The sequence below is a fragment of the Aquarana catesbeiana genome, linkage group LG11 (genome assembly GCF_042186555.1).
Source record: "Aquarana catesbeiana isolate 2022-GZ linkage group LG11, ASM4218655v1, whole genome shotgun sequence".
Lineage (NCBI taxonomy): Eukaryota > Metazoa > Chordata > Amphibia > Anura > Ranidae > Aquarana > Aquarana catesbeiana.
The window spans coordinates 273,954,082-273,977,146 of record NC_133334.1 but is presented as its reverse complement, the minus strand read 5'-3'; the positions used below and the strand labels follow the sequence as shown (position 1 = coordinate 273,977,146).

General features: G+C 46.3%; 1 protein-coding gene across 2 annotated transcripts in view; it reads right to left on the bottom strand.

The window, feature by feature from the left end:
• Positions 1-23,065, bottom strand: part of PLEKHG4 (pleckstrin homology and RhoGEF domain containing G4) — a 174,028-nt gene that overhangs the window by 110,083 nt on the left and 40,880 nt on the right. For both annotated transcript variants that reach the window (XM_073605844.1, XM_073605846.1), the window contains exons 2-3: positions 10,106-10,303; positions 6,147-7,893 (exon numbers count right to left, since the gene is read on the bottom strand). In XM_073605844.1, coding sequence (XP_073461945.1) covers positions 6,147-7,893; positions 10,106-10,303 — 1,945 coding nt within the window. The remainder of the gene's footprint in view (positions 1-6,146; positions 7,894-10,105; positions 10,304-23,065) is intronic.

The window sequence follows — 23,065 nt, the reverse complement described above, 5'->3', positions numbered from 1 at the left end:
TGAAGTTGGACGTTCACGGTCATATAAATCCACAAAGCAGAAAGACTACAGACCAGCCTTTCTCAAACTTTTTACCCCAGAAGAACTCTTGAAATAATTTTCAGATCACAAGGAACCCCTGCTAAGATTAGTCCATCGGTGGTCATTGGGCAATGCTCCTTACATTGGTGGTTAGTGGTAAGAACACCCTCATGTCACTGGCTCTGCCAAGTGGCGTTGGACCTGGAACTATGCAGACACCATTAGAAGGAAGGTCAACTAGCCATAAATCATGGAACCCTTAGCAAACTCTGGTCAACCATGGTTGATAATGGCTGCTATAGACCTACACTATATGGCCAAAGTTTATGAACATCTGACTAACACACCTATTTCAGCTTGTTGGACATCCCATTCCAAACCCATGACCATTAATATGGAGTTGCTCCACTTTGCGGATATGGCAGCCTGCTCTCTTCATGTGAAGGCTTTCCATATGATTTTGGAGTGTCTGTGGGAATTTTAGTTTATTTCACCAAAAGAGCTTTCGGAGGTCAGGTATGAAAAGAAGACCTGGCTCACAATCGGCATTCCCGTTCATCCAGTGGTCACTGGTGGATCATGTCCCCTGGCTTCCTAGATGTCTTGGACACCCCCATCAGCGAGATCTCACACAAGAGTTCAAAAACAAAATATCAATTTTGGGTGGAGAAACTGTCTGTTGGAGAAGATAAAAAAAAAAAAAAAAAAAAAAAGTAGACACACTTTATAGTCTGTTCCTGCAGAAGGTAAAGTGGTTGTAAAGGCTCAAGGTTACCTTCATGCATACTATGCATGAAGGTAAAAACAGCCTTCTGTGTGCAGCTCCCCTCACCCCCCCCCCCAATACTTACCTGAGGCCCATCGTGATCCAGCAATGTGCATGAGAGCCTCGGTTCTCTGGGGACTCTCCCTCCTCATTGGTTGAGACAGCAGTGGGAGCCATTGACTCCTGCCTATTTAAAATCACAGCCAGTGAGCCAATGAGGAGAAAGAGGTTGTGAGGCCCCGGGAGCGAGCCTGCTTGGGTGTCCCCACAGCAAGCTGTTTGCTCTGGTGGCACTCGCCAGTAGCCCAGGCAGGGGACCCAAGAGGAGGAGGATCGGGGCTGCTATATGCAAAGCAGAGAGCAGGTAAGTATGATATGTTTGACATTTTACTTTGTAGAACCACCTTTTCGCTGCAATTACAGCTGAAATCTTCTTGGGGATGTCTCTACCAGCTTTGCACATCTAGAGAGGGACATTTTTGCCCATTCTTCTTTGCAAAATATCTCAAGCTCTGTCAGATTGGATGGAGAGCATCTGTGAACAATTTTCAAGTCTTGCCTCAATTGGATTTAGGTCTGGACTGTGACTGGGCCATTCTAACACATGAATATGCTTTGATCTAAATCATTCCTCTGTAGCTCTGGATGTATGTTTAGGGTTGGTGACCTGCTGGAAGGTGAACCTCCTCCCCAGTTTCAAGTCTTTTGCAGATTCCAACAGGTTTTCTAAGATTGTCCTGTATTTGGCTCCATCCATCTTCCCATCAACTCTGACCAGCTTCCCTGTCCCTGATGAAGAAAAGTAGCCGCACAACATGATGCTGCCACCACCACGTTTCATGGTGGGGATGGTGTGTTCAGGGTGATGTGTAGTGTTAGTTTTCCGCCACACATAGTGTTTTGCTTTTAGGTCAAAGTTCAGTTTTGGTCTCATCTGCCCAGAGAACCTTCTTCCACATGTTTGCTGTGTCCTCCACATGGCTTCTCGCAAACTGCAAACAGGACTTCTTATGGCTTTCTTTCACCAGTGTCTTTCTTCTTGTCACTCTTCCATAAAGGTCAGATTTGTGGAGAACACGACTAATAGTTGTCCTGTGGACAGATTCTCCCACCTGAGCTGTGGATCTCTGCAGCTCCTCCAGAGTTACCATGGGTCTCTATGGTACTTCTCTGATGAATGCTCTCCTTGCCCGGCCGGTCAGTTTAGGTGGCCAGCCATGTCTTGGTAGGTTTGCAGTTGTGCCATACTCTTTCCATTTTCCGATGATGGATTGAACAGAGCTCCGTGAGATGTTCAAAACTTGGGATATTTATTTATAACCTAACCCTGCTTTATACTTCTCCACATCTTTATCCCTGACCTGTCTGGTGTGTTCCTTGGCCTTCATGACACCGTTTGTTCACTAAGTTTCTCTAACAAACCTCTGAGGGATTCACAGAACAGCTGTATTTATACTGAGATTAAATTACACACAGGTGGACTCTATTTACTAATTAGGTGACTTCTGAAGGCAATTGTTTCCACTAGATTTTATAGTCAGGGGTATCAGAGTAAAAGGGGGGCTGAATACAAATGCACACCATACTTTTCATATATTTACTTGTAAAAATTTGGAAAGCTATTTATCATTTTCCTTCCACCTCACAATTATGTGCCGCTTTGTGTTGGTCTATCACATAAAATCCCAATAAAATACATTTATGTTTTTGGTTGTAACATGAAGAAATGTGGAAAATTTCAAGGGGTATGAATACTGTATGTATTAAAAAGCCATACAAGGAATTCACCTTTAAATGCGATTTTATTATTTTAATGTTAGAGTAGCATGTACCTCGACAACCCTAATATACCTTGTAAAGTACGTGATATCAGTACTCCCACATAACACACAGTCCCCAGTCTACAAACACAACGAAATATTTTGCAGGCTGCTTTGCCTACATTGTGGCCCTTTGTGTTACACTACACCTGTATATAACGTGCCAACTACCTCAAGTAATAGAAACGAGGATTGTATTAGAAAAGCTGCAATAAAAGCGAAATCAAAGGGGATCCCCGCCTCCAGATTTTTTTTTTTTTTTATACGTTCTCCTGGAACTACTACAAAGTGAATGGCCTTTATTCTGCAGCACACTCCCCGTGTTGTAAAACAAAATATTCATTCAGAAAAGTTTATTAGATATGTGATGAACAACTAAAGCATTACATGTGATAAAAGACGCACTCTGCTCTATTATAATACTATATGGTGTATTTTAATATATACAGTGGAGAAAATAATGATTTGCTCCCCTGCAGATTGTGCAAGTTTGCCCACTTACAAAGAAATGAAGGGTCTATATAATTTTTCACCGGCCCCCCAGCGCCCCCCCCTCCGTTTTACTTACCTGAGCCCCTTTATCTCCTCAGTGGGAACGCACTGTCCCTCTCTCCACAGGTTCCCGGCTCTTGATTGGATAGATTGACGGCAGCGCAGCCACTGCTGTCAATCAAATCCAACGACACGGGTGCGGGGGGGGGGGGGGGGGGGAGCGAGTCCGACATTCGCGTCTGTGGACGCAAATGCTGGACTCGGGAGTGCGCCCGCAAGGTGACCCCCCTCGGGACAGCGCTTCTCCTAGGGGGTCGTCTGATGCGGGGAGGAGCCGCGAGAGCCTCCGGGGGGATCCCAGAAGAGGATGTTCAGGGCCACTCTGTGCAAAACGAGTTGCACAGTGGAGGCAAGTATGACATTTTTTTTTTTTAAATAACAAACAACAATCCTTTACAATCACTTTAAGGATTTAGAGAAGATCTGTAAAGAAGAGTGGACCAAAATCCCTCCTGAGTTGTGTCCAAACCTGGTCACCAACTACAAGAAACGTCTGACCTCTGTGATCGCCAACAAGGGTTTCTCCACCAAGTACTAAGTCATGTTTTGCTTGGGGATCAAATCCTTTTTTTACTCACTGAACTGCAACTCCATTTATAACATTTGTATCGTGTTTTTTTTTCTGGATTTTTGGTTGATATTCTGTCTCTATCATTTAAAATACACCTATGATAAAAATTATAGACCCTTCATTTCTTTGTAAGGGGGCAAACTTACACAATCATCGGGGGATCAAATCATTATTTTCCCCACTGTAAGAACCAATCACTGTGATAGACACAAGGACACCGATAAACAGAAACAAAGACAAAAAAGAAAAAAAAAAAAAAATACTTGGAGTTTAAAGCAGACGTTGAACTAAACAGCGAGGTCCGCTTATTTACAAAAGCTATGCAGCATTAAAGTGGCGACATTCTCGAGAGAAGATGCTCCATCACAGTTGCACATGTGGAACTTACACTTTAATGTTGTGCTTTGAGACTCTCAGAGATCTTCCCGTCACTTCCTGTTCTGGTGACAACGGTTTCACTGCACAGGAAATGGAGGGAACATCTCCAAAATGCAAAACACAGTGATAGAAATGCATGGCACATTTTTCCTCGCTTTCTATTAGGTGAAGCGTTAAAGGGTGAAATCTCTCAACTGGATCTCCAGATAACAGCAAAAACTTGACAGGGGTTCTAATGCTTTCTCACTCTATCCCTGGGGTCTCCAAACTATGGCCCGCTAGGAGATTTGATCTGGCTCGCAGGTAGGGTCAGTGGTCTATCTTCAGACTCTGTGCACAATTGAGGATTCAGGTCAGTTGGTATCTGATTCCGATTTAAGTTGGGACTCTATAGAGACCCTGATGTTAAGGGAGACCCTAAGGGGGGACCTTACGTTAGGGTGGACCCTGGCAAGGACCTTGATTTCAGGGGGGGAACCTGATGTTCAGGTGGGACCCCGATTTTAGGGATCTTGACGTTAGGGGGGGGACCTTGACTGAGGGCTCCTGGCACAGCCCCACTGGGGTGGGCCCTGGCCATGACCCTGATGTTCGGGGAGGACTCCAAATGGTGGCCCCAATTTCCAGGGAGGGAAATTTCCTGGCAGGGCGCCCAATGTTAGAGGGACTCTGGTGGGGACTCTGGGGGGACTCTGATGGTGAGTTGGATTCTGATGGTGCCCCTGCTTCCTAGGGGGGGAGGGGGGAGATCTGGCAGGGCCCCTGATGTTAGGGGGACTCTGATGGTGCCCCTGATGTTAGGGGTGAACGTGATGTAAGGGGGGGACTCTGACGGTGACCCTGATTTGTAAGAAGAGGGAGTGACCCCGATTTGTGGGGGGGGGGGGGGTGTCTGGTGGGGCAGCTGATGTTAGTGGGATTCTGATGCGCCCCAGGTGTTAGGGGCGACTCCAATAGAGAACCTGATTTGTAAGGTGGGGGCGACTGACGGGGACCCTGATGTAAGGAAGGACTGACAGTGACCCTGATGTAAGGGGGGACTATGTCAGGGCCCCTGACGTTAGGGGAAAGCTGATGGAGCCCCTGATGTTAGGAGGGACCCTGACAAGGACCCTGATGTAAGGGGGAACTCTCATGGGGACCCTGATTTGTAATGGGTGCTATGAAGTGATCGGGGCTTCTAATGTGAAGGGAGACTTTTGATGCGTTTGGAGGCTTCTTATATGAAGTTAGTTCTCATAGCGTTTTGATTCATTCATTTATAAAAAATAAAAATGAAAAAAAAATTTCAGCCCACAAATATCCAGGAAACGAAAAAACGGGACCTTAAAAGGGCACCTGTCAGGATAGAGAAATGGAAGTAGCCATTGCAAACTTGAATATGAAGGTGCACAAATCTGGGACTGTCATCCTTGCCTTACCAGAGAGTCACTGACCAAAAGCAAGCATGTAGACAGTGACTAGGTCTAGGTTATGGGACTATCCAATTTCAAATAAAGCATTTCAGTTTTGCCTGACTTAAAGTGGTTGTAAACCTCAGACATGAAATATGAACAAAGCATATCCCTCTATAGTGTGTACTTATCTCACTCCAGAGCACTAAGTGTCATTTCTGTCTGCCGCCTTCCTCTGCTGTCAGCATGAGTCACTTCTGACACCAAGAGAAAAAATGGTGACAGAGAGGGACCTCCAGCTGATTAACAGCCTCAGCTGTGTTCCTGTGTGAAGGGGGTGTGTCTCTTTCCTCCAATCAGCTCTCAAAGCTCTCCTCACTGATATAATGCCATAGATCCTGTGTAAATTCTGCACTTTGAATGGATGTAGGGGGACATACGGCTGCAGATAAACAGGTACAACTTATGTAGGAGGAATTGTTTCATCTCTGTGTATCACCTGAGGCCAGTCACTTCACTGGGTATATGGAAGGGTTTTACAACCACTTTAATCATCAATTTAAAACTTTGTTAAAAAGGTCATCATTCGCTCTTGTACCTGTATCTTCAGATTACATATTAAAAGATCAACAAATCCTATTTACCTGTCAATGCGGCATTCTGAGCCGGGGCTGCCTCTTCAATGGCGGGGTCTGTGGTCTCGGGCCGGGGCTCAGTGTCCTCACCTTGCTCTTCCTCTGTGTCCTCATGAAGGGTTTCTAGTGGTAACGGTGATGATGGAGATAACCGGCAGCTGGTGTTCGGTGGACAACTGGACAAGCCGTCATCTCTCTCATCACACTGCTGCGATTCCTGTTCAGTCCTTTCCTCAGTCTCTGCAGCGGCATCAGTTGTGGCGCCATTAATCTTTGGACTGTCAGCTCCTTCGGGCTGCTCCCCACAAATGTCCCGGTCAAGGTCATGTTGTTGGTCTACTTCCACTTGCACATTTTGGTCATTTGTATCTAAAGGAGAAGGCTGGTGCTCAACGACAGGCCAATCACACTCGTCTACAACATCTACTTCCACATGGATTATGTCCGCGTTGGCCTCCTTTAAGTATTCCGCTTGATGCGTCTCGTTTACTAACAAAGGCACGGTTTGGTCGCTCTCCCCAGTTTCGGCCTGGTGGGCACACGTTTTAGAAATCCCTTGGCTAGAACATTCCAAGGTCTCAGTGTTTGGACACTCCGGTGCCCTGGAATGCTCTGTAGCAGGTTCTCCATAAGCATCTGTCAGTTCGCCGTCCTCGATGCTTTCTCTTAAGTGGTTTTGGGTTTCCTGCCGGAAGGATAAATCGTCATAACTAGTCAACTCTGAACTTGGCTGTTCGCAGCACTGTAGGCTGTTATCAGCTGCGTTTGTATCGGAGTCCGCTTCTTGCTGCAAAACCTTGCGCGAGGCCTCGTTTTCTACATTAAAATCTTGGTAGAAAGGCTTTCTTCCATTGTCAACAATCAAAGCTGTATGGTCAGACAGTGGGGACTCTCGACCCCCAAACTCGATGTCCACCAGGCCAAAAGACTCTGGCTTTTGTGCATTCTCAGCATTGTAGTGCGTTAAGCTTGCTCCCATTATAGTGTTTTTTTCAAAAGGTTCTACAGGGTAGGAAAGGAGACCCTCCGTACATTCCCTGCTGCCCAGATTACATACAGTTTGGCTATTTTGTGCTCTTTGGGTGGATTTGTACTGGCTTTTTAAGGCTATTGACTGAGTTAAGGACCCTTTTTGAGGCCCAAAACGGGGTACTTTAATGTCACGCAATTCAACATACTCCCCTTCCAGATCACTAGAGCATTCCGTTTTGGTATCCAAAGCTTTAACCAGTGGCTCCTCATCATAGCTGGTGCTTGGCTCCTCCAGAACAGCTGCATTGTCTATAACCATCAAATCTCCCATATGGGGGTCAGACGACCTTCTGTTGACCGGTTCAGAAGGCAAGCCCGAGTTCTCACAAATTTCTGTCGCCTTCTCAGCTGGCTCTGTTTTCTCTACAAACTCAGGATGAACGACCATACCCCAGGAGACCCTGAAAAGCTGGTCATCAGACGTCAGGAGGCAATTCTCCAGCAAGGCCCCGACCCTCTCGGAGTTGATAAACTCCAACCATTCCACTGTAAAAATGGAGGTGTAGGACACTTCTGGCAGCACCACCTCCTCGACGTTATGTTGGTCTTGGGCCAGGCATTTGAGCACAATCCTCGGAGTCTTTCTCAGATAAGGCACAACCTGAAGGTAGAAGTCTCCGGGTCGAAGGAGTCTCCAGTCAATGGAAGCCAGCTGCAGGACAACCTTGTCATGGATGCACAGGGGCCACCCAGCATGTCGGAAGAGCAACCCGCAGTACTGCAGCTGCCAGAGAGAAGAAAAGATATAAAAGAATCAAATAAGGCAAAAAACTTAAAGCCGATATCTAAGCTAAAAAAAATATCATCTAAAAACTAGAGATGCGAATTCTTACTTAGTGTTATTTGTATATATTTTTAGGATCTGTGCAGTAATCCAGTGTGAAACAACTCCTGAACTTCGGCCCCATGCAGGAGTTTCCAGGCCGGTCACTGCTGCTATCTCCTTATGCAGGAGGAATGGTCTTATCCAACCCCAGGAAACGTAAAAATTCTCCCTACTTCAAGGGTTAACTGCTCATTTAGGTCTAGGGCTGGGCTTGACAAATTTGCTTTGAATCTAGAACCCAACTAAAAAAGTTAGGAGCCATTTTTTTGTTTTTGTTTTTTAAACTAAACAAAGCTTACTGGTGAAACATGTTCCCGAAGGTGAACTTATCCTTTAACCCTTTCACGGCCAGAGCCGTTTTTGCACACGTTTAAAAAATAATTTTAGGTCTGAAGATTACATAAACCCCCCAAACATTATATATTTACTGCAAGCAGAGACCGTAGAGAATGAAATAGTAGTAGTTCCAATTTTTTGTCAGATATTACCGCAAAAAGTCAAAAAACAAAAAAATGACGTCACATCCGGGATCCCGGATGTCAACAAAACCACGATCGCGGCTGTCAGCATGAAGATCGGTGAATTTTTTTTCTCGATCTCATGCTTTCCAGCCTGGAGGAGAGATGTGGGGTCTTATTGACCCCGCATCTCTCCATAAAGAGGGCATTTTGGGGGGGCATTTTGAATTTTGGGGGCACAAAAACGCAATAAATTATCAAATTTTTTGGGTAAAAAATAAAAGACGAGGTTGCACCGGGTAAATGGATACCAAACATGTAAAACCTTAAATGTGCGTGCGCCCATGAAATGACGATAAACTTCAGTACCCTATATTTTCCATAGGCGACACTTTATAAGCCCCCTATAGGTCATTTTAGCGTTACGAAGGAGGTCTGGTGCTAGAATTATTGCTCTCATTCGGTGTGCGTAGTGATATGCAACGTGTATCGCAATCAACGTTTTCAGGTGTAGGCACCCCACCACGTGTGTTTAAGTTTGTAAATGCATTTATTTGGGTGTGGGGGGGACTACATTTTGTGTGTGTGTGTGTGTGTGTGTGTGTGTGTGTGTGTGGAGGGGGGGGGGGGCGGTTATGTGCTTGGGTGTAACTTACATTTTTTACAATTAAAAACTTTTCTTTTTTTTTTACTTCCCTTTTTTGTTTTCATCACATAGGGGACTCTGTCCCCTATGTGATGATTTATTTTGGCGAAAGGTTCTTTTTAATGAGACGTGCAGAGTCTAAAAGACCCCCAATGCCTCCCTGTGCTCCACTGAATGTAATGCAATGCACATCGCACTGCATTACATTCTTTCCCGGCCTTGATGGCCAGGAAAAGGGGTCTTTGCGGACGAGGAAGTGAAGTCAAACGCAAATTCCGGGTCAGCGACAAGGTGGAAGAGAGCGAACGTGTGTCCACTCTCCTCCCTTCCCCCCCTACCCGGCGGCACCTGCTATGCTGGTCCCAGGTCCGCATTCGCAGATGGGCAAGCATAACCCGGGATACATAGCGGGGGGGAACGCACGGGGTATGTGGAGCATTTGAGCAGCAAAAGTTCATGGATTTTTGAAAACAAAACAAACATACTTACCTCCCCTCTGTGCAGTTGGTTTTGCACAGAGTGGCCCCGATCCTCCTCTTCTGGGGTCCCTCAGCGGCGCTCCTAGCTCTCCTCTTCTCGAGTGCCCCCGTTGGAGAAGTGCTCTCCCTTGGGGAACTCCCGTGTCCTGCTGCTGCATCTATTGACACAGACAGCAGGACTCGGCTCCACCCCCCGGCTCCCGCATCATTGGATTTGACTGACAGCAGCAGGAGGAGCCAATGGCTGCGCTGCTATCAATCTATCCAATCAGGACACCGGCTGGAGCTGCTGTGCTCGTCCCAGTCATGGGAAAGACCGGGTTCAGGTAAGTAAAAGGGGGGCAGCTGCATCACAGGAGGTTTTTCACCTTAATGCATCGACTGCATTAAGGTGAAAAACCTTGAGGGTTTACAACCCCTTTAAGCATCTTTGAATGTAATCATGCCAAGCATCAGGCATAGCCAGGCAGCTAGCATTTTCAATACAAGTCACAGAGTAAATCAAGCAGCTTCTACGGTCTACTTACACAGGCCTCCTGCTGCAGCCCCTGCAGGACCCGTTTGGCGGGGATCAGGAAATCGATGAGGTAACTGAGCCCGTCTCCGCGGTAGGTCTTCTCCACCACATCCAGGACCTGGCACAGCACGGTGGCCGCGGTGAACTCGAAGGGATGGTAGAGGGAGGACAGCGTCTTCTGAATGCAGCTATCTAAAGACTGGGAATCCTAGAGGGGGGAAGAGACAAGAAGTGGACAGCTGTTATAAAAAAAAAAAAAAAAATAGGTTTCCATTTAAAAAAAAAAAAAAAAAAAAAAAAAAAAAACAGCCTGCACCTCGACAACTACCCAGCCTGTAAACCCTCCATTATGCCTCCCTTTCGAGAAACAGCCTTGACCTTTCCGTATCCACACATTCCGCCCTGAAGCGTGCATCAGATTTCCAAAGGGGGGACACGGTCACGCTCAAAAGCATCTGTTCCTTACCAGTCATAAAGAGGGTCTCCACAGAGAACACCCAAAAACATTGCACTTCACAGAAGAACTACAACAGTAAGATATATGGTCTTTATAGTAGATGTAAATAAATACCATTCACTTGGCTAAAAGAAAAGTTCTATCTGATCTCCTGCTGTTTCTTTAAAGTCATTTTCCTATCTACAAGCACTTCAGCAATGGTCCTGCACCACCCTGTGACGTCATCAGGGGCCGGCTTATCTTTTCTTGGTTCAGACAGCCACACCCCCCCCCCCATGACACACCTTCATGTTTGCCCCCCTCCAGCCATAGGTTCCCCCTCTATATAATGAAGGGAATGCCTCCTAAGATACAGGATATACATACCCAGAAGGCTTCAGAAGAGGAGGAGGCGTCACTCTCGCCTAGGCAAGAATGAAGGCGGCTGGTGAGCCAGAACATAAAATTAAAGTAAAATTAGTCATTTTTTTCGGAAGGGTTATAACCCTCAACAGGTTTTTTTTTTAAATTTCCATCTGCACACCTTTAGGGAGATTTCTTTTTAATTCCAGTCACAAAAAAGAAAACCCCTCCAAAGCAAGGGAATACCTGGTGGTCACCAGGGTCCCCATTGGAAGGTTTCCATTGAATTGTCTTTCGTTTTCCTTCTCGGTGATAAGAATACAAAAAGGACAAATAAAGAGGATGAATCTCCCCAATGAGGGCACAGACAATAAAAACCTGACAGGACTTCTAACCCCTCTCCACTCTAATGCAAAACTTTGTCCTTTAGTTATACTTTTATTTATTAATGATTTTTTCATTTTTTTTTAATGTCTTGTATGTGTTCCATCTGTGTATTCTTGATAAGGAAATAAAGATTATTAAAAAAAAAAAATTGCATTTTAATTGTGAAGGGAGTTGGGGGGATTCCACTAGGAAAAAACGGAGTATTATTAGAGTGAAGGTGTGCTTTAAACAGTAACTCCACTTTTGTTGAGAAAAAGTACCCCCCAGCTGTTTGTTTCTGTGTCCATATGCAGCGTGAAGGTGAATGGGAGTGACTTTATAATTATCAGATGCTGCACTTTCAGGGCTCTAATGAGGAAAGTGGCAGGGTCTGCATCCATTTAGACGTGATTTTCCTTTGGGAGAATTTCACTAAAAATTAGATTTGTTGCAGGGGATGCCCAAAATCTGACTTGTATCTTAGTGCAGACTTCTGGGAAAAATCAGTGAGCCAATCACACAAGCAGGAAATGACATATCTGAGGGGGAGGGGGCGCTCTGAATATCATCTGTGTACAGAACACCTCCGGGTGGCCATATTGCATCTTACAAAAAATTACAGCGCTGCAGATTGAAAAGGGAAGGGAATTTTAAATAACATTCAATTACAATATGACTTGTGCAGCAACTGTAGAATATGCTAGAATATTTTTTATTAGCTACTTTTTTCCCCACAAAAGCAGAGTTACCCTTTAAGGTTGCATTGCGATCAATGAAATATAATGGTCCTATGCATGCCGACAGATGTCAGCCAAAAAAGGAAAGTAGCAAATACATTCCCTCTAAAACACTACTAAGATGAAATCAGTGCCTGCATATGTAAAAACCCGAGCATGGCCGTCCTTCTGCTCACACAGATTTGCAAACAAGGCTTTTAAAAAATGAGCACAAAATGTAATAAGATTCAGACCGCATTCACATGCCGGATAGTCATAGTAATTGCCTTTAAAAGCTTAAAAGACGACGTTGTAGGACAATTTTGGAAGCCAACTGTCAACGAGCTTTGAAGAACTGTCACTTTTACAAAGGGCAGGCGTTGTCCTACGAATGCCGGAGCCCGGAGCTAAAAGGACAAATCGAACGATGTCAGTCGGCGCAGCTGCTCCCACCGCACAGAAGGTGAATAACAAACAAACAATCTAATCTCATTACAGCTCCACCCGTTTACTTAAGAATTAAAGGGATGGAAAGGAGGAGGCGAGACTGTTTTGTGGGACCAAATCCATTTTAATTACTGTCACTGAAAATCAAAATGAATTGTAAGAATAAGAGAATGTGATACAGATGGGAGATGGGTATACAGTGCAAAAATGGAGCGTGTGTCGGCACAGTGGTGCAGTGGTTAGCACTCTCACCTAGCAGTAAAAAAGGGTCGCTGGTTCAAATCCCAACCATGACACTACCTGCCTGGAGTTTGCATGTTCTCCCTGTGCCTGCGTGGGTTTCCTCCGGGTACTCTGGTTTCCTCCCACACTCCAAAGACATGCTGGTAGGTTAATTGGCTTCTGTCCAAAATTGGCCCTAGTATTTGAATGGGGACCTTGCATTAAGGGTAGGGACTGATGTGAGTGTGCGATGTACAGGGTTAGGGACAAGGGTCAGGGTTGTAGACACACACTCACTCAGGTTGAACTGGATGGACTGGTGTCTTTATTCAACCTTACTAACTATGTAACTATGTGTGTATATATTTCTCTTTATCCATGTCCATCGAACCCAGGGCTGGTGCAAGGATTTTTGACACCCTAGGCGAAACCTCATTTTGACACCCCCCCCCCCCCCCCGGCTCCACCCCTGAATCCATCCCCTTTGCCCTACCCATGTATACCCCACCTTTTTAATGAAGCACCCATCAAATGCAGCCCACCAGCACCCATCAAATGCAGCCTACCAGCGCCCATCAATGCAGCCTCACTAGCGCCCGTCAATGTAGCCTCACCAGCGCCCGTCAATCTAGCCTCACCAGCGCCCGTCAATCTAGCCTCACCAGCGCCCGTCAATCTAGCCTCACCAGCGCCCGTCAATCTAGCCTCACCAGCGCCCGTCAATCTAGCCTCACCAGCGCCCGTCAATCTAGCCTCACCAGCGCCCGTCAATCTAGCCTCACCAGCGCCCGTCAATCTAGCCTCACCAGCGCCCGTCAATCTAGCCTCACCAGCGCCCGTCAATCTAGCCTCACCAGCGCCCGTCAATCTAGCCTCACCAGCGCCCGTCAATGCAGCCTCACCAGCGCCCGTCAATGCAGCCTCACCAGCGCCCATCAATGCAGCCTCACCAGCGCCCATCAATGCAGCCTCACCAGCGCCCATCAATGCAGCCTCACCAGCGCCCATCAATGCAGCCTCACCAGCGCCCATAAAAAGCAGCCTCACCAGTGCCCATAAAAAGTAGCCTACAAGCGGCCATCAATGAATGTTTGCTTGCTTCCATTCATTCGGGAGTCGGGACACAGACACAGTCCTCCGTCATCGCTGCGCCTCTGACACTATGTGCGAACTTAGCCGCGGCTGCCTGCTGATGCTGAGACTTAGTTGCTTGCTGCAGAGAGAAGAGAGTAGCAACACCAGTGGCTGGGTGCCCTAGGCAGCAGTGTGCCCTAGGCGGCTGCCTAGTGGTAGCACCGGCCCTGATCGAACCCTCTCCATCACCATCACTCCATCTCCATATCTCCATCACCATCGCTCCATCTCCATATCTCCATCACCATTGCTCCCTCTCCATCACGCCATAGCTCCCTGTCCATCACCATCGCTCCCTCTCAATTACCATCGCTCCCTCTCAATTACCATCGCTCCCTCTTCATCTCCCCGCTCCCTCACCATCGCTCCCTCTCCATCACTCCATCACCATTGCTCCATCTCCCTCTCCTTCACCATTGCTTCATATCCATCACCATCGCTCCTTCTCCATCTCCCTCACCATCGCTCCCTCTCCCTCACCATCGCTCCCTCTCCCTCACCATCTCCCCCTCTCCATCTCCCCCTCTCCATCACCATCACTCCATCACCATTGCTCCATCTCCCTCTCCCTCACCATCGCTCCATATCCATCACCATCGCTCCCTCTCCATCTCCCCCTCGCTCCCTCTCCCTCAGCCCTCTCTCCATCGCCCTCTCTATGCAAAAACACACACAGATGATCCATAACTTTGTGGCCATCCACCTAATATGGAGTAGGTCCCCCTTTTGCCACCAGAACAGCCTCGACCTATCAAGGCATGGACTCCACTAGACCACTGAAGGTGTGCTGTGGTATCTGGCAGCAAGCCAGTAGCAGAACCTTTAAGTCCCATAAGTTGTGAGGTGGGGCCTCCATGGATCGGTCTTGTTTTCCCAGTACATCCCACAGATTTCTCAATTGGATTGAGATCTGGAGAATTTGAAGGCCATCTCTACACCTTGAACTTGTTGTGTTCCTCAAACCATTCTTGAACCATTTTTGCAGTGTGACAGGGCCATTACCATCAGGATTACCGTTTTCATGAAGGGGTGTACTTGGTCACCAACAATTTCAAGATAGGTGGTACATGTCAAGTAACATGCACATGACTGACCAGACCCAAGGTTTCCCAGCAGAACATTGCCCACACTACCTCCACTGGCTTTTCTTCCCATACTGCATCCTGGTACCATCTCTTCCCCAGGTAAGTGACACACACACACACACACTCGGCCATCCACATGATGTAAAAGAAAACGTGATTCATCAGACCAGACCACCTCCTTCCATTGCTCTGTGGTCCAGTTCTGATGCTCACATGCTCATTGTAGGTGCTTTTGGCCCTGGACACGGGACAACATGGACACCCTGACCAGATTCCAAATGCAAATAGCACACTTGAAATTATTATTATTACTTTTATCTGCTCCTTGTAAATGGGATAATGAGGGAATAACACACACCTGGCCATGGAACAGCTGGGCAGCCAATTGTCCCATTACTTTTGGTCCCTTCAAAAGTGGGAGGCACATATACAAACTGTTGTAATTCCTACACCGTTCACCTGATTTGGATGTAAATACCCTCAAATTAAAGCTGAACGTCTGCAGTTAAAGCACATCTTGTTTGTTCCATTTCAAATCCAATGTGGTGGTGTATAGAGCCAAAAAGATTAGACTTGTGTTGCTGTCCCAATATTTATGGACCTGAATGTACATATACATACACAAGCTTTTTTTTTTTTTTTTTTTAATTTAGCTGCATTTTTTGTGTAGTTACAGCATCATGGTCACTTCATACAATGCTTTTTAAGCTGTGTATGCATTTAAAAAAAAATAAAAATAAATGAAAGCGTAATAAAAAAAAAAAAAAAAAAAAAAAAAGGCTACACATTCCTGAGCAGAGGACGGATATCTCCCAGTCGGTCTGTGTGAGAATGGGTGCGTCAGGGACAGCTCACCCTCCGGGAGCGGACAGCACTGGGTTAAGCAGACAGGACTGACGAATAGCCCACACGCCCTGCGTCACTGCTAACAAAAGACCCCATTTAACTGCCACAATAAAAAGGCCAATGTGACACACATCGACTTCCTTTTTTGAAAAAAAAAAAAAAAAAAGTTTGGCTATCTGCACGCTGGCTGTCAAACACAGCAACAATTAAAATGGACTTTCTGCTGTACTATGCTGGAGCACTTCTCCTTTTAAATGGAAACAGACCTTATCAGTGCTGTAAATGCAACAATTTCACACGGGTCATATCAGGAGTCTGGGAGCTACAGGAAGACTGAAGTCAAACCTGACACCCTTTTATTGTATTAAAAAAAAAAAAATAGATTTTATATATATATATATATATATATATATATATATATATATATATATATATATATATATATATATATATATATATATATATATATATATATATATATATATATATATATATATTTTTTTTTTTTTTTTTTTTTATTTATTATTAATAAAATAAGAAAAAGCCCACCGTAAAAAAAACAAAAAAAAAAAAACGGAAGAAGGTTAAAGTAGAATTATAGGCAAAACCTTTTTTGCCCCATTTTGGATGGAGTAAGGGAGGGCTATAACCCCTTTCAGATTTTTTATTTTTTTTTCCCCATCTGTGTCCCATTGTTGAAATTTCCCTTCACTTCCTGTCCCATAGCCAAACAGGAAGTGAGAGGAAATCTCTGCAAATTAGGTCCTTGGAACTCCCAGGTCACCAAAACTAGCGTCCTCATTGGAAGATCTCCCCTCTACTACTTTTCTGGGGACAACCCAAAATGTGGGATTTTCTTTTACTTTCAATGATAACGGTAAACAGAACAAATAGAGGGGGAAGATCTCCCTAAGGGGGGGGGGGGGGGCACAGACAGCAATAAAAACCTGACAAGAGTTCTAGTCCCTCTCCACTCAAAAAAAAAAAAAAAAAAAAAAAAAAAAAAGGGTTTTGCCTTTAGTAATACTTTAATACTTACCTTTCCCACTTTCCATCCTCTCCCTTACGTCATCTGTGTCTTGAAGTGTCGTGGAGATCAGGCATGAAACACACACTTCTCTGACTGTACAGTGTCTTGACCCCTGCTGCACTCTGTGGGTCCATCTCCCAGTCACTACAGGACACAGGTGACAAAGGGGCCGGTGGAAGGAACCACAGCATGCTACAGGGGGAGCCACACATCCAACACACCTGAAAGTGTGTGGAAGGTTAAGGTTTCTTTGGGCACCTAAGGTCTTCAAAAGAGAGTGAAGATCAGCAGCGTAGGGGGCAGGACAGGTAGGTTCTAAGAGTTGGGGGGGGGGGGCCTTTTCTAAAAATGTTAAGTCTTGTTCACACCATGTTTGCTAAGCTGCATTTTTCTGCACACAACTGCACATCTACGGTGTGAACTGGGCCGTTCTTGGGAGTGTGGTGGTGTAGCTCGGTGGATCTCAACCTCAGTCCACAAGTACACCCAACAGACCATGTTTGCAGGTTTTCCTTTATCTTGCACAGGGGCTTTAAATCAGAGAGTCAATGGCTTGGTATTTTGGACAGCTATTTTATCTAAGAGAAATTCCCAAAACATGTCCTGTTGGGGGTACGTGAGGACTGAGGTTGAGAACCACTGGTGTAGCTGATGCAGTACGCATGTGATGCGGCAAGCACACAAAAACACAGCATGTCCCAAATGAAAAGACAAAAAAAAAAAAAAGTGTAACAAGGTACATCACATAGATCTACAGCCAGCCGCACAGGAACGAATGGGATGTATACGTGAAATGCAGTAAAAGGCGTGCGTTTTTATTGCAGGAAAACATACAGGTGTGAATGGGCCCTCGAGGTGCAATATGCCGGAAGGGACAATATTAGATCCGGTTTCACAATGTTCACAGGTAGGCTTTTACTTTGCCTTGGGCTAATAAAAGAAAGCAGACGGTGCTCGCTAGAATGTGGCCGTTACCAAGTATTGTACATGCAATCGTTAACCGCAAAAGACTTTCTCCGCCGCAAAAATAAATAAATAAACCTGCAAAAAAAAAAAAAAACGCACAGATAAAAGACAAAGCCCCCCAAATAACAGGATTCTAAAAGAGACTGGAGCCAGCCATACACATCGTTTGATTTTTTTTTTTTTTTTTTAATAGCCAGGCGAACGATCAAAGAAAAAACGGATTCCCTCGTCCAAGATGGATGGGGGATTCCTCCCCGGTCTGTCGTTGCATTCTGGCAGTAGGACTCCTCCGCTGTCAGAATACGCTGATCAGCGCTGTTGAACCGGTCGAATTTCGGCCCATCCATGGCCAGCTTAAAGGCTTCATTCACACCCGAGTGCCGCGGTTCGTTGCACGTTTTCCGGGCATTTGTAAATCGCGTTTTTGAGCTTTGGCATTTTTTTTTTAATTGGCCAATAGAGAAAAAGATCCTCAGTTTCATCATTTGTTATGTTTTTCAGCTTTTTCATCCACTTTTATTTATAAAATTAACTTTTTTTTTTGTAAGGGGTAAATTTACTTAATATTTATTGCTAGGTTAGGAGGTTACTATTAAGGGTAAGGATTAGAGGTTAATATTAGAATGGAAGGTTGGGGTTATGGCTTTTTTATCTATTATTTTATTTATTATCAATTTACATTTAATAATTGCATTTGAGCAGAAAAACCGCTCAAAATCTCGAGACAATAATGGACTAAAAACGCTCAAAGTCAAGCCTTTTTCCATGGAACAAAAAATGCTTAAAAATAAATAAATAAATAAAACCCGCACCAATCTGCCGGACTCGAGCTACAAAAAAAAAAGCTCCAGAACTGAGTGACCAGTCACAAAACACCAGAGCTGAGTGCTCTTCTATACCCCATGTGACTGCTCTGGACGGCCCGAGTGACCAGTCCACCAAGAACCAGGGCTGATTGCTCCTTCTATACCCAACGTGACCGCTCTTGGGGGCCTGAGTGACCAGTCACCACAGCTGAGAACTCCTATACACCATGCGACTGCTCTGGAAGGCCTGAATGACCAGTCCACGAAGCACCAGAGCCGAGTGCTCCTTCTATACCCCATGTGACTGCTAGGGAGGGCCTGAGTGATCAGCCACTAAGCACCAGAGCCGATTGCTCCTTCTATACCCCATGTGACCGCTCTTGAGGGCCTGAGTGATCAGTCACCAAGAACCAGGGCTGATTGCTCCTTCTATACCCCATGTGACCGCTCTTGAGGGCCTGCGTGACCAGTCACCAAGAACCAGGGTTGATTGCTCGCTCTATACCCCATGTGACTGCATGGGAGGGCCTGAGTGATCAGTCACCAAGAACCAGGGCTGATTGCTCTTTCTATACCCCATGTGACTGCTCTTGAGGGCCTGAGTGACCAGTCACCAAGAACCAGGGTTGATTGCTCGCTCTATACCCCATGTGACCGCTCTTGAGGGCCTGAGTGATCAGTCACCAAGAACCAGGGCTGATTGCTCTTTCTATACCCCATGTGACTGCTCTTGAGGGCCTGAGTGACCAGTCACCAAGAACCAGGGCTGATTGCTCCTTCTATACCCCATGTGACTGCATGGGAGGGCCCGAGTGATCAGCCACTAAGCACCAGGGCCAATTGCTCCTTCTATACCCCATGTGACCGCTCTTGAGGGCCTGAGTGATCAGTCACCAAGAACCAGGGCTGATTGCTCCTTCTATACCCCATGTGACCACTCTTGAGGGCCTGAGTGACCAGTCACCAAGAACCAGGGCTGATTGCTCCTTCTATATCCCATGTGACTGCTCGGGAGGGCCTGAGTGATCAGCCACCAAGCACCAGGGCTGATTGCTCCTTCTATACCCCATGTGACTGCTCTTGGGGGCCTGAGTGAACAGTCACCAGAGCTGAGAACTCCTATACACCATGTGATTGCTCTGGAAGGCCTGAGGGACCAGTCACCAGAGCTGAGAACTCCTTCTATAACCCATGTGATTGCTCTGGAAGGCCTGAGTGGCCAGTCACCAAGTACCAGGTTACTCCTATACTCAATGTGACCGCTCAGTCACCAAGCACCGGAGCTGTAGCATTCACTGGCAAAGTACAGGATGACTTCATAGGAGAGCCCCAGAGGGCACTCCTAGTTATTGCATTAAGTCCCTGGCATAGACGCAGCCCTCAACAGCTCTCAGCCAGGGGAAGTCGCTTCGCCATCTGTTTTCACCTATCCGCACAGACGGATCCTCCTCACCCAGATGAGCGTGAAATGAAACATGGTAAGAAAACGAGACACATTTCAAACCGATTTCTCTCATATCCAACCCGGCTCCCCAGTCCTCACCCCCCAGTGTGACAAGTCACTTTGTGCCAAGTCTGCAAAGCTGCGGCTCTTCCCCCCGACAGACAGAAGCGTGAAAGTGACAGACGCCAAGGATTCGCGTTGTCATCGGCAGCTGTTTTGCATCTTCTCAGACAGCAATAATATTAAATTAGAAGGAAAGGATGCGTCAGCCTGTGACGATACGATCAGCACGTTATCGAAAGCGGAGACATTCAATTGGATCAGCAAGCGACGCGCACATCAAAGTACTGGCAAGTGTTGATTTTATACTCCATTTATAATTCAATGCCTGAATTGTGGTAAAGTAGAACCAAAACAAAAAAGGTAAAACTTTTTTTTTTTTTTTTTTGTTCTTCTGGATAGAATTACGGAGGGTTATGCAGGCCATACATGGGTCGAATTCTCAACGACTTTTCTTTTGAAAAATCGGTCATTTCATGCGTTTTGTGATACGATGGTGACACCATTGATTTCAAAATGTAACCGCTTACAGAACGGAAGATTTTCCCCCTTAATGACCAGGCCATTTTTTGCGATACGGCACTGCGCCGCTTTAACAATTGCGCGGTTGTGCGACGTTGTACCCAAACAAAATTGACGTCCCCCCCCCCCTCAAATAGAGCTTGCTTTGGTGGTATTTGATCACCTCTGCGGTTTTAATTTTTTGCGCTATAAATTTTAAAAAAAAGAGAGCGACAATTTTGAAAAAATAACAATTTTTTTACTTTCTGCTATAATAAATATCCCCAAAAAAAGTCTTCATCAGTTTAGGCCAATATATATTCTTCTACATAATTTTTGGTAAAAAAAAAAAATTATATCAACCAGTGGCCCATCAGTGATGTCAACCGTTGGCCCATCCGTAGCGCCTACCAGTTGGCCCATCCGTAGCGCCTACCAGTTGGCCCATCCGTAGCGCCTACCAGTTGGCCCATCCGTAGCGCCTACCAGTTGGCCCATCCGTAGCGCCTACCAGTTGGCCCATCCGTAGCGCCTACCAGTTGGCCCATCCGTAGCGCCTACCAGTTGGCCCATCCGTAGCGCCTACCAGTTGGCCCATCCGTAGCGCCTACCAGTTGGCCCATCCGTAGCGCCTACCAGTTGGCCCATCAGTAGCGCCTACCAGTTGGCCCATCCGTAGCGCCTACCAGTTGGCCCATCAGTAGCGCCTACCAGTTGGCCCATCAGTAGCGCCTACCAGTTGGCCCATCAGTAGCGCCTACCAGTTGGCCCATCAGTAGCGCCTACCAGTTGGCCCATCAGTAGCGCCTACCAGTTGGCCCATCAGTAGCGCCTACCAGTTGGCCCATCAGTAGCGCCTACCAGTTGGCCCATCAGTAGCGCCTACCAGTTGGCCCATCAGTAGCGCCTACCAGTTGGCCCATCAGTAGCGCCTACCAGTTGGCCCATCAGTAGCGCCTACCAGTTGGCCCATCAGTAGCGCCTACCAGTTGGCCCATCAGTGCCGCCTACCAGTTGGCCCATCAGTGCCGCCTACCAGTTGGCCCATCACTAGCGCCTACCAGTTGGCCCATCACTAGCGCCTACCAGTTGGCCCATCACTAGCGCCTACCAGATGGCCCATCACTAGCGCCTACCAGATGGCCCATTACTAGCGCCTACCAGTTGGCCCATTAAGTTAGATTTGCAGAGTGGCCCCCGATCCTCCTCTTCTGCGCTCCTGGCTCCTCCTCTTCTCGAGTGCCCCGGAAAAGCGCTCTCCCTCGGGCACCCGTGCGGGCGCGCTCCCGTGTCATGCTGCTGCGTCCATTGACACAGACAGCAGGACTCAGCTCTACCCCCCCACGTCATTGGATTTGATTGACAGCAGCGGGAGCCAATGGCTGCGCTGCTATTAATGTAAACAATCAGAACCCGAGACAGCGGCTGGATTGGGTGTACGCGTCCCCGGCGCAGGAACGATCGGGCTCAGGTAAGTAAAAAGGGGGCTCTGGGGGGCTGGTGCACTACAAAATTTTTTTCACCTCAAGCCATTGAGGTGAAAAACCGCAAGGGTCTACAACCCCTTTAATTTACAAGATTTTATAAAAGAAACAAAGAAAAACTTTTTTTTTTTTTCATTTGTTTGGCAAAAAAAATAAAATAAAAACCCTGTGGCGATTAAATACTGCCAAAAGAAAGCTCTGTTCGTTAAAAAAAAAAAAAAGACAAAAATTTAGTTTGGGTACAGCGTTGCATGACCGCGCAATTGTCATTCAAAGCGTGACAGCGCTGAAAGCTGAAAAGTTGGCCTGGGCAGGAAGAGGGTAAAAGTGCCCGGTAGGCAAGTGGTTAAGATAGCAATACCAGGGAGATAACCCTAGGGGGTCAATGGGCTTTTGTTCAACTTTCCTCAACTCTTCCTCGCCAACACCCCATTAAAAGCTCAACTCCAGCCAAAACTTATTTTAATTTTGGATGGAGCAGGGAGAGGGTTAGAGCCTCTCAAGGTTTTTTTTCCCCATCGGTGTACCATTCGGGAAAATTTACACTCCCTTCCTGCCAGGACAGAAAGCAATGAGAAATTCTCCACAAAAAAGGGACCGAGACAAAAAAAAAAATACAACTTTGGTAGGGTAGATTCTGACAATGATTGCCACCTGAGCCTTCCTGTCCTGGTGGCAACCGCTCCGCACCTTGCACAGGAGTCACAGGGACAGGGAGCCAGTGGAAATTTCCCCAATTAAGGCACAAGCATAGGAATAAACCCGACAGAAATTTAAAGGAATCCAGGAATTAATTATTTAAAATATAGTGATTTTACAGAGGGTCAAATCCAACATGGTGTATGCCATCTTGCGGACTTCTCGCTTTTATTAACAGTACCGAGCGCTGACGGTATACCGACTGCTATCCTTCTGACACAGACAGCTCTGGCAAGGTGGCTGTAAGTCAGAACATGATAAATAGCAAGGCATTTCCTGGAGGTCTTCTTTCAAAAACCATTTAAAAAAAAATAATTGCTGGACTAGGCTGTGAAACTAGAATAATGAGGGTCAATTTTATTTTA